We start from the raw sequence: 11,948 nt of genomic DNA on the forward strand, positions 1-11,948 counted from the left end.
AAACTTTTATTGAATATTTTAATTTTAAATTAATTGTTAGATTAAAAAACAAAATTTAAATCAATCCAAAATTGTTTGATAACTCTAATAACGTTTTTTAAAAATATTCTCTCATCAATATTATTCTAAATCAAATCAAATTTTAAAAAAGAAACAAATATAGTAAAAAAAATCAAACAAACTAAGTTATGTATAATTTTTTAAAAAATTACATTTATTTATTTTTTATTAAAAGTAAGTTTATTAGAGTCATATAAAATAGATTAAATAAGGGTAGGAGACAAAAACTTAACATTATAATTTAAGCTAAAATAATGTGGTGATAATTGATTCACTTATTCGCCGTATATTGTTGCTTATCTTAATTTATTTCCCTCCAACAACATTAAAAAAACTAACGACGCCGTCTGATGACCAAACATAAAGAAAGAAAAGTAAACATGGTGAAGTTCATCTCTTGCGTCGTTTTCTTGCTAACATAATTACCCAAATGGCAGAAAACTTTTTCTGAAAAAATAGAAACTGTCTTATGTAAAATACTATAACAATGGTTAATGGGTATGCTATGAGAAATGGATCCTATCAATTGATAAGTATCCTAACTTGGACCCCCCAAAAAAATAAAATTTATGATTGGCATCTATAGTAATGAATCAATAGTAGAGGGATATCTACTTATAATACAGAACCCAAGAAATTTGATGGCATTTAATTAAATTTGGATTCTCTCAATTAAAAAAAAAGCACAAAAAATTATTTTACTATATGTAGTTATGTTGAAATCCTTTTTAAAAAAAATGCTTAACTAGATTTGGGATGATTAGCTTAGAAGTTTGATCCTGCCAAACAAGGTAATAACAAGTGGAAATTTCCACTTTTGGTGAGTTATTATTTTAAGGGCAAGTAGTCGCCGACCTCACTTATCTTATCATAAAGAGAAGGGTTGCTTAAGCAAAATTCAGATTCTGTTCTGAGGAAGCAAATAATTAATCACTTCCACCTTTTTATTGTTTCAAAATTAGCTTATATTTCACTAGTATTTTTATTATTATTTATATAATTTAGTTTTATCAATAAAAAAATAAGTGCAAGAAAGATTTATTTCCTTAAGAGTAAAACACGATTTTAATTCCTGTAAATATAATTAATTTTAGTTTTCATAAAATTTTGAAGTCTTGAAAATGATGACTCCTATAACCCATTATTAATAACATAACATGTATACAGACAAATACGCCAATGTTATTTCAGAAGAATTATTGATATAACATGCTTAAATATATGTATCAGCATCATATGTTATAGGAGTCTATGTATTTTCAAATGTTTAAAATTTACAAAGATGAAAATCAATAAAAATAAGTTAAATTAAATTTAATCACATTTATAGAACTAATATTTATTATATTTGACTCTCTTCTTAAACCGATTCAGCTAACTCAGCTAAAAATAATAAAGACTCATATCATCACGACATTAAAGCATAGAAGATCTTGAAAAAAAAAAATTTCAAAACTTCATTGTTACAATATCTGAGTATGAACAGCCTGAAACAGCACCACACGTTAACTAATCAGACAACAAGGAAATGACAGAAGACACATTCTGTTGCTGATAAAAATTGTTGGAAATAGGCAACACCGAATTTGTGTCATTTTTCTTACTTCACTTTTTATTATATTACAATAAAATACTATAAATGCTACAATATCTTCATACATTAGCGAAAATATCATTGATATGGCTTCAAATGATCAAACAAACATTAATACGTTTTGACTTGAAAAATCATTGTTATTTTAAAATGAAATAGTGTGTCCCATGACATAATAATCTACCTAGAAGAGAACTGCGATTGGTGCAATGTTATCGGATTTGGATTCAAATCATAAAGGGAGATAAGAGGTGTGACCCGAAACCCGACAGATGAGTTGTGTGGATCTATGATAAATGAGATAGCCATGTGTATCAAAATCCCCATGGATCCGGAGAAAATCTGCTGGGTCATGGGTCAACGGATATATATTCATTATATATCATACGTACTATATATTAATTTTATTTGTATTATTATATCTTATACACTATTATTATAATACCTATTCATCTCTAATGCATGTCCATTCTTGCCATGCATGTGCCTGGCCAGGGTTTCTTGATCCAAAATAATGTTAATGTGCTTGTATCACCTCTTTGCAAGATTTTATTTACCTCCCCAAGTGTACTATTTATATTAATTTCAAAAGCAACACAAACAAACGCACGAGTATAATGATATAGGATTGTATTTAAATATGAGATATCGATCGACATGGGGAGCATAAATATCAAGCAAGTATCAATTTTGCAAATGAAAAGCTTTGTTAGTGTAAGAAGATTAATCCTACGATAAAACAATCGTCATATGAAAGGATTTAGGATCTTCAAAACGAATATTAGTCCTTTCCAAAAGGTGTAATACCTCGTAAGATCAAATTTATTTAAATAAAGAGACTATTTTTTAATCATTTGTAAACAACAATAAATAAATAAAGTGACGAGTAAAATTAAGTTTAACTTTTGCTTTTTTTTTTTTTTTTGGGTAATGTGTGATTTTGATAAATGCTCAACTAAGCAATTAAATTAGAAAGAATATTTTCGTGAAGAACAAAGGGAAGTTAACCTTTTAATTTGGTAGAGACAAAAGCAAGTTTTAGTTTATTATTTCCAATTTGCGTGACGACTGAGGAAATATTATGTCATTGATGTGTTTTTTGTGCATGCTTTTCTCTAATAAAATTAACTGTGTCAACTGGTTGTTTAAATCCCATTGTTTAATAATTTGGAAGATAATACAAACTTGGAAAGAATAGAATCAAGTTCCTTGAGGTATTAATATGCTTTTGTGCATGAACTAATGAATTATAACAAATAATCAATAATATATTGCACATCATGACATAAGTTAAGTTGATGAATGCCCTTTTATTTTTATAATTAAACAACAGGTGATGGAAAAGTTTTGCTTTGTTTTTTTTATGTTTCAGGAAGAACTATTGGTTATTAGCCACATAATTAGGGTTAGTTAGATAGGCAGATCCATCCCTATCATTGGAATGAACTAGGGTTTGTACTGAATTTGGGAATTTTAGCATATTCTTATAATTGATTCCTTGATATGCTAACTGACATTAGAATACTAACAAAACACTGCTGCAATTCTATTCAATTAATCAATTGTGGTTAGCGACACCAAGTTCAATTAGTACCACTCCATTAGTTCTGATAACAAATTAACGGTTTAATTAAATTTTTAATCTTTCAAAAAATATTATTTTTATTAGTACTTTTTTATTTTTTAAATTAATATTTATAATTTTGTGTTAAATGATTATTTTGTTTGATTTTTGAAACGTTATAAAATTTTTATTTAGTCTCTCCTCTTTGAAAAAATCAATAAAGAAATTTCATTACATTCTATGTTTAAAAGGATCAAATAAGAAATATAAAAAATATTTAATAGAAATCTACTTTAAAATACTTATTTAAATAAACTAAAAATAATATATTAAATAAAAAATTTAATTTTTTAGAAACTATGGAGATGATACCAAGGAGGAGATTATTCTACTGCAGTACCACTACATGAAAAAAAAATTAATAGCTGAGTTTTCAAAAATAGGATATCAAAAACTATAGAAAATATTTTCTTCAAAATTTAATTTTCAGTATTTAAAATTGATAAAAATTTGATTAAAAATAAAAAATTATTATATTAAAAATATTATTTTATATGTTTAAATTAATAACAATTTAAATATAAAAATTAAAAATATAATATACTAAAATATAATTGCAGATTATATTACCTTTCCATGGGCTGCCCAGAGAGCTAGCCAGAGGTTAAGGAATGTTAAGATTGCATTAAAAAAATGGAATATTGAGGTATTTGGAAATGTTGATAAGGTAATCTCTGATTTGACAACTGAGTTGAGCTTGATTGATGATAAAAATTCTGTGAAAGAACTTTCCGATGTGGAGAAGAAGCGTCAACAAATGTTGGTGGATGATATTTGGAAGGCTAGGAAGAATAGAGAGAGTCTCATAGCCCAAAAAGCTCGGGTGAGATGGGGGAAAGAGGGTGATTTAAATACAAAGTTCTTTCATTTATGTGTTAATGGGAGGCGGCGACGAAATAATATATATGCGCTCCAAATTGGAGAGAAATGTGTCGAAGAGGTTAATGAGATTAAAACAGGTGTGGTGTCCTATTTTGCGGCTCATTTTAGTAGTAGAAGTTGGCTTCGACCTACTATTGATATTAATAATTTACCAATAGTCTCTGTTCTACAGAATGAGGAGCTTGTTAATGCTTTTTCGAAGGAGGAAGTGGGAAAGATGATTTTGGAGTGTGAGGGTGATAAAAGTCCGGGGCCTGATGGTTTCAATTTTGTGTTCCTTAAGAGGTTTTGGAGAGTGATCAAGGAAGAAGTGATGGGTATGCTTACTGAATTTTGTAGAAATGGGAAGCTACCTAGGTCTTTATTATCTTATTTTGTAGCACTTGTGCCAAAAGTGTCTTGCCCACAACAGATATCTGATTTTCGGCCTATCTCATTATTAGGTTGTCTTTATAAGATTGTTTCCAAGCTTTTGGCAAATAGGTTGAAAGGAGTTTTGGATTCAATAATTTCAGAAGAACAATCAGCCTTTATCCCGGGAAGGAACATGTTAGATAGTGTACTTGTGGCTAATGAAGCAGTTGATTATGTGCGGAGGTATAATAAGAGGTGTTTTGTGTTAAAGCTTGATTATGAGAAGGTGTATGATTCGATAGAGTGGGGATATCTTTTGTTTATGTTACGTAGCTTTGGATTTTCAGACAAATGGGTCAGTTGGATGGAAGCTTGTGTGTGTGGGGGAAGCCTATCAGCTTTGATTAATGGTTGTCCTACATTGGAGGTTCATATTGAGCGGGGCCTAAAACAGGGGGATCCTCTTGCCCCTTTTCTTTTTCTTGTGGCAGCGGAAGGGTTAGGAGTTCTTATGCGGAAGGCAGTGACTTGTGGGTTGTTCTCTGGTGTGACGATTGGGGAAGGGGGACCAGATATTTCTTTGCTGCAGTTTGCGGATGACACATTGATTATGGGAGAGGTTTCGGTGCAGAATTTGTGGACTTTGAAAGCAGTATTGCGTAGCTTTGAATTAATGTCAGGTATGAAAATTAACTTCCATAAATCTTTTGTATTGGGGATTAACACTGGTGATGACTTTGAAAACTTGGCTGCGGAGTTCCTACATTGTAAGATTGGTAGTTTCCCATTAAAGTATCTCGGGTTACAGTTAGGTGTTAACCCGAGAAAGTCTAGTGCATGGAAGGGTGTGTTAGAGGCTCTTAAAAAGCGGTTAGCATCATGGAAGCATAGGTATTTATCGATTGGAGGTAGGGTGACTTTGATTAATGCCGTTCTTAATTCTATGCCATTGCACTCGTTATCCTTTTTTAAGGTGCCGAAGTCGGTAATAAAGGAAATTGTCACTATCCAACGGAATTTTTTATGGAAGGGTGTTAAGGATGGATCTAAAATCCCCTGGGTGAAATGGAAAACTGTATGTAGACCGCGGAAGAATGGTGGCTTGGGCATTAAGAATGTGCAGTGGTTTAATTGGGCGCTTCTTGGTAAATGGTTGTGGCGAGGTATTAACTGTTCTAGTTCATTGTGGGTGCGGGTGTTGGAATCTAGATATGGAAGATTAGCTTCTTCTCTTCAACGTTCATCAGTTCACAACAGATGTTCTTTGTGGTGGCGTGATTTGCTGGAGGTTATTCATCAAGGGAATTCATGGCTGGATGAGAAGTTTGATAGAAGTGTGGGTGCAGGTTTACACACTCTTTTTTGGAGAGATAAGTGGCTAGGAGGGGTGCGATTGTGTGAAGCATTTCCGCGATTATTTGCAGTGGCGAGAAATGTTGAATCACGTGTATTGGAGAATGGTTTTCATGATGGCACTAGATGGGTTTGGAATGTTAGTTGGCGAAGAGGACTCTTTCAACATGAGATCTCGAGCTTTAATCTTTTGTTGGAGCTTGTGGATGGAATTTCTATTCAGTTACTACAAGAAGATAAATGGGTATGGAGGGCAGATTCTTCAGGTTGTTATTCAGTGCAATCTGCGTATTCATGGCTATTTGAACTTTTTGGTGGTCCTAATAGTGTAGATCAGTGTACGGCAGATGCCTTGCAAAGGCTATGGAGAGGGAAGGTCCCTCTTAAGTGTCTGGTTTTTTCTTGGCAATTGTTGTTGAATGCACTTCCTTGTAAAGGTTTACTGATTGATCGTGGTGTTCAAATTGATGATATAACTTGTTGTTTCTGTCATGATTTGGAGGAACTTCCAACTCATTTATTTTTAACGTGCTCAGTTTCATCTCAAATTTGGTACTTTACTGCACGTTGGCTTGAATTCTCACTGGTTTTGCCTTCAGATTTATCGACTCACTTGCTTTCTTGGGTTGGTGTTGGCTGTAGTAAAAGAGAAGGAATATGCTTATTAATTATCTGGGTAAGTACAGTGTGGTCTTTGTGGTTGTATAGAAATAGAATTATATTTTCCAATGGTGTTTTGGATGAGAAGGAAGTCTTAGATTCTATTATTCTGAGATCCTGGAAATGATTTTCACTTGTTAGTAAGGGAGAAGCTATTATGTTAGCTGATTGGTATTTGAACCCACGAAATTGCATCTGTCTTAATTTTGCATAAGTATATTTTTGCTTTTTATTTCTCTGAGTAAGTAATTTTTTGTGTATATGGGTTTTGAGTTCCCCTTAAACTCTTTTTAATAAGATTTGTTTTGCCTATAAAAATAAAAATAAAAATATAATTGCAGAAATATAAAACTCAAAAATATCCTAAAATAAGTTAATTTTAGTTGATAATTTCTGAATCTTAATAAATTAATTAAAATTATATTTATATTTTATTATATTATTTTTAAATATTATATAAAAAATTTAAAATGATGCTAACAATTTTTATAAAAAAAAATTGCATTGTGAGTGCCGTTTTGGTTTGGATACGTATAAAAAAGGATTTGAATAGTGCCATCAAGTTGTAGCGTTAGTAGTCCAACGGTTAGGATAATTGCCTTCCAAGCAATAGATCCGGGTTCGACTCCCGGCTGACGCAATTATTCATTTATTCAATTTAATAAATTAATAAATCTCATTTTGACTAATCATAAAGCTGAGAATATGTATATTATCGTTTTCCTTTTCTAGGGAATACAATTTTTTCTGGTTATTCTTTTTTGGGAGCAGAAACATTAACGTCCTCCAACTAGTTGACTTGTTACAATATTCTACCATCACAATCATATATTATGGATTAAAAATAGACAGCGAATGTATAGCTAATAATAATATGACAGGTAAAGTGAGAAGCAGAAAAAAGAAAGAAAGAAAAACACTGGGAACTATGATCCTTTGTACATGGACATGATCAACAACTTGGAAACTTAATATAAAGATAGAATGGGAGACACAATCAACATGGGAAAGTACATGTCTTTGTCTCAATGCTCAATCATTTACGATTGTATTCGCCATGATGACAAACCTTAGCCAGCTGGGCTCAGTGTAGCTACCTTTAGAGAAAGAACTTTCCTTTCAAGCAAATCTCACTATTACACACGTGTATATGTAAATGGTGAATGTGAATCACAATTATATCCTCATTCAAATTTCATCACTGGGCCGGTAGAGATGGGCCCAATAATAATATGATAATCTTCAGACTAGGTGCCCAGTAACAGCTTCTTCTCCCTCCAAGGGGTTTCCTCGCCTCCTAAAGTAGGATGGATTTTTTCATTTTCATGGAACTTTCTTTTCATGATAATTAGACTTTTCCTTTTCCTAATAAGCGTTTTTTTTTCTTCATTTTTATCCTTTCTTTCAATCTTTTCTTACCCATTACTATTTCAATCATTATCCTTTATCTCTAATAGCTAAGACTGTCTCTAATGTTTTTAATGACTTTTTTTTTTGCCTATTTAACTGAAGCATAATTCTAATACGAGTAGAGTACTAGAGTTGGTTACATAAACGTAGTAAAAAGAAAAAAAAGACATAGCAAAAGGGAAAAAAAAAAAAGTAGTTTATTTTGTTTAGCTGGATGAAGCTTCACTTTCAAAAAATATAACAAGTGAAACGTGTGTTAAAAACTTTTATATTTTTATTTTGTATCCATTTTGAGGGAGCATTCTTTGTGTTTTTAATAGTTATTTATTGAAGCATTGTTGTATTTCTCTTGCTGAAAATTACAAATTTTCAATGTCTCACAGTAAGTTTCGATTTTAATACTTGATTTAAGCACCTTAGACTAATTTTAAAACTTTAATCTCATCATTATTGACAAAAAAAAAAAAAAAAATTCCACTTCCAACATGCAGCCAAACGGCTATTCTCCAAAACTCGCATTATGTAAGAAACTTGAAACAATTGAAAAAAAAAAAAAAACTCATCTTCAAACACATAAATGAGATTCAATTCTTCTTTTCTCTTTTGGTCTCTCAATTGGCAATAGAGTGTTCCTTTCATGTCCATTTTCTTTTCTTAACGTGGCACTTTGCAAGTATTGCATTAAATGATACCAAAATACTACCATAATAATTTCCTTAAAAATATTAAGAGAACAAAGTTATTACAAGCATTTACTTATAAGGACACAATATATAAATAAAAATAAAATTAATTAAACTTAAAGGGATTGGTCAATTAAATTAAATCTCATAAGTCACAAGTTTATCTCTTTGGAATGAGATAAATATGTATACGAGTGTCTTTGATTATGGAAAAACTGCAAATGATGCATAAATCAGAAGTGTCCTACGGTAAGTAAATTTTCAAATGTTTCTGCTTGAATTGACAAAGACAGGAAAACAAATCCCGTACTCCCGAGATTACAGTGTCACTGATATTCGATCAAATAATACGATATAGTAATTAGTGCATTTGTATCACAGAAGTAATTGCAAACTATATCAACACATGAGCACTAAAACAGTTGTTAGTATCTTTCGGCAAGCAATTACAAATGATATAATTTTACTTGCTAGCTCAAATACATATATGGTAAATTTACATGGTGTGTTGAGATTTGATTTCTATTAGTGCTGTAATTATAAAATCTCTATCAAACTCCATGAGCTGCTGAGGTCCTGTAATCAAGATTGAGTAAAATGTACAAGAATTTTACATTGGATAAGCAGAACACCGATTATACCCCTCATTTAATACATAATAACATCTGAAATTCTTACATATGTACAAATTTTACAGATTAGGAATAATATAATGAACATGATTCCAGCAGTGAATGTTATTTAATATGCCAAACCACCAGCAAATGTATCTCTATCGTGAAGCAGAGACTCTGTCAACCAGTAACCATCCCAGCATCCACCAACTCTCTGCCAGTCACAAACAAAATCAGATAACAACAGTGAACTAATATATATACTAAAATAACAGTTCAGAAATTGCCATTGTAAATTGAAATGATGATGAAACCTGAACCATTGTAAATTGAAAGATCTCTTCTTCCTCCGGTCTACTTCCACGAATCCAAACCCGCTGTTTGTATTTGTTCTGCTTCAAGTTCATCAATTTAACCCATAACATGCCCTTTAGATAACAAAGATAAATAAAAAATAAAAAGAGAAATTGAGTTTGTCATTACCTCCTCCACAAACAAACTGCTCATGATCTTTCTTTCCTTGTGACCTAGTAAGACTCGATAAGTTGAATGATGAAAAATTCGCCTGAACCTCTCAAACTGCACACCAACAGGTTTAACATCCAATCAACATACACATATTTAACTATCAATAAAAAATAATAATTTTTTTAACGTGTTTACTACTACATATTTATTAAAAATTACATGATATAACTGAATTCAATGCTTTAATAATATTAACTACTTCAACAATAATAATATTAATAATATAATAATTAAGAAAAGAAAAAAAACTAATAATACTAACCTGACCCAAATCGAAGAAAGGGCCAAAATAGGTAGACCTTTCAAAAGGATCAAATCCAGCGAACTATAACAATTAATAAGAAATAGGGTGTTAAGAGGGAAAGGGAAGAAAATAAAGAAAGAAAGAAAGTATTATACTTACCCTATACATGACCTCGATTCCGTAATCTTGACGAGGTTGGTCGTTAAACTCCAAGGCTTGAAGCTGGTAATGAACAGCATCTTCTGCACTAAACTATAGAAAGATTCAATTGAAAGCAAGCGAAAGGAAAAGAAAGAAAAGAGAGTGTGTGTGAGAAGATGTTAGTTACGTCTAATCGAGGACCAAAGGGTCTTTTCTTCCGAGATTCAAACCAATCTGCAGAAAGAAAATCGGGAACTTGGGAAGCGGCTTTGAAGGTAGAGGTTCTGTTCGGTAACAACCAAAGAGCATGGGAATGAGACAACAGAGACGAACCAAACGACATCGTTCCACAATCTCTTATGGGAATTCTGAAGAACGATTGCAAATTGCAGATTCGGATCAACGTTTTCTCTTCTCTCTTCTGACCACGACGTCTATGGTGTCTCTTCGCTCCGTGCGCGCGCCCCCCTTTTTTCTCTACAACGATAAATTAATTAACAATGTATTTTTTTTTTTATTGTCTGCATCAAAATTGTAGTTTCTTTTAACTAATTTTAAAGACATTCATTTTTATTATCAATTTAACAAATTTTATCAATTAAATCCATCTTATTTTAAATTATTGTAACTTTCATTTTTTAAAATTTCCCAATATTGATCTTACAAAAAATATTTTCTATTTAAGACAATGTTAATCATTTTTTCCAGAACAATTATCCAACAAGTGCTACATCTCAAGTAATCTTAAATAAATAAATTATTTTTATATAATATATTTTTTTCTACTGAACATCTTTATAATACTTTATAAAATTAAATACTAAATTAATCTATATTATAAATGACAAATAGAAACTATGGAACAGAGAAATAATTGAACATGTCACAATTATATTCTTAGTTGTTAGAAAATTCATGTAGTAGTTGAAAATTTCCCTTTTCACACCTTTCAGTTATTTATAGTTTTTCAAAATAAACTTTTTTTAATAAATTTTATGATTAAATTTATAGTGTAAAATTTTATTTAAAAGTAATTTATTAAATAAGTATTAAATTAAATTGTATATATATATATATAACTAAATTTGATTTTCTCTCATGTTATCATCGAGTAATATGATATGACCAGGTTTAAAAAAATAAATGTTATTGATTTTAATTAGTAAAACTTATAACCAGTAAGGTGAGTTCTTATTTTATAAAAAATAGTTTTTTGTTCTCTTTAACATCAACATGTTACTTTGTTTTTATAAAACAGTCTCTTTAGCCAGTATTTTTGTTTTTCTCAAAATAATAGTCACTTACAATTTTAATATTATCTTTAAGATAATTATTATTTCAAAACTCATTCTCTTTCTTTTCTCTTTGTTTACTCATTGTATAAAAGAAATTTTAAAATAAATATAATAAAAAGTTTTGCAATACTTTTAAATAAAAATAAGATAATTAAATATATTTCTTAATTTTTTATTCAATCTTAAATGACTATTTTAAAAATAAAAAATATTTATTAATATGAAAATACTACTTCAAAGGATTGACCAAACAGAGTAAGACAAAATTTTACTATAACATGTTAAAAGTTTGAACCTTCACTCGCCCTTTGGGTAAAGTAAATATAGTTTTTTTACAATTGTTTCTTGAGTCTAATTGTAAATAACAACCTTAACAATATATCTTATTTATTCTTTTAAAATCAGACAAAGTAAAAAGAGAATTCATAATAACGTAATTTATTTTTTCACTATTTTGTATTAAAAATATCGTTAACAAAATAAATGTTGTCTGGATGATGTTAATT

General features: G+C 30.2%; 1 protein-coding gene and 1 non-coding gene across 4 annotated transcripts; one reads left to right on the forward strand and one right to left on the reverse strand.

Moving 5' to 3' along the window:
- The first annotated feature begins 7,095 nt into the window (after positions 1-7,095).
- On the forward strand, positions 7,096-7,167 carry TRNAG-UCC. The gene has a single exon. It is a non-coding gene; the product is annotated as a tRNA-Gly (tRNA).
- Positions 7,168-9,030: 1,863 nt separating this feature from the next.
- Positions 9,031-10,636, reverse strand: LOC113865385. 3 transcript variants are annotated; one of them, XM_027499887.1, is made up of 6 exons: positions 10,335-10,636; positions 10,166-10,258; positions 10,025-10,087; positions 9,718-9,813; positions 9,549-9,626; positions 9,031-9,448 (listed from the first exon to the last, which is right to left on the reverse strand). In XM_027499887.1, the coding sequence occupies exons 1-6, from the start codon at positions 10,488-10,490 to the stop codon at positions 9,362-9,364; spliced, it is 573 nt and encodes a 190-aa protein (XP_027355688.1). In that variant the 5' UTR covers positions 10,491-10,636; the 3' UTR covers positions 9,031-9,361. The 3 variants fall into 3 exon arrangements, with proteins under 3 accessions (XP_027355688.1, XP_027355687.1, XP_027355685.1); XM_027499886.1 differs by having other exon boundaries at positions 9,061-9,448; positions 9,549-9,629; XM_027499884.1 differs by having other exon boundaries at positions 9,061-9,448; positions 9,549-9,662.
- Between the last annotated feature and the right edge of the window lie 1,312 nt (positions 10,637-11,948).

The sequence above is a fragment of the Abrus precatorius genome, unplaced genomic scaffold (assembly GCF_003935025.1).
Source record: "Abrus precatorius isolate BTA unplaced genomic scaffold, Abrus_2018 Scaffold4, whole genome shotgun sequence".
Classification (NCBI taxonomy): domain Eukaryota; kingdom Viridiplantae; phylum Streptophyta; class Magnoliopsida; order Fabales; family Fabaceae; genus Abrus; species Abrus precatorius.

Excerpts from the sequence above, each read along its gene's own strand:
- LOC113865385 (XM_027499884.1), bottom strand. The coding sequence starts at position 10,490 with ATGTCGTTTGGTTCGTCTCTGTTGTCTCATTCCCATGCTCTTTGGTTG. Across the intron at positions 9,663-9,717 it reads GCAGTTTGTTTGTGGAGGAG|GGCATGTTATGGGTTAAATT; the intron begins GTAATGACAAAC and ends TGTTATCTAAAG. Across the intron at positions 9,449-9,548 it reads TTCAATTTACAATGGTTCAG|AGAGTTGGTGGATGCTGGGA; the intron begins GTTTCATCATCA and ends TGTGACTGGCAG.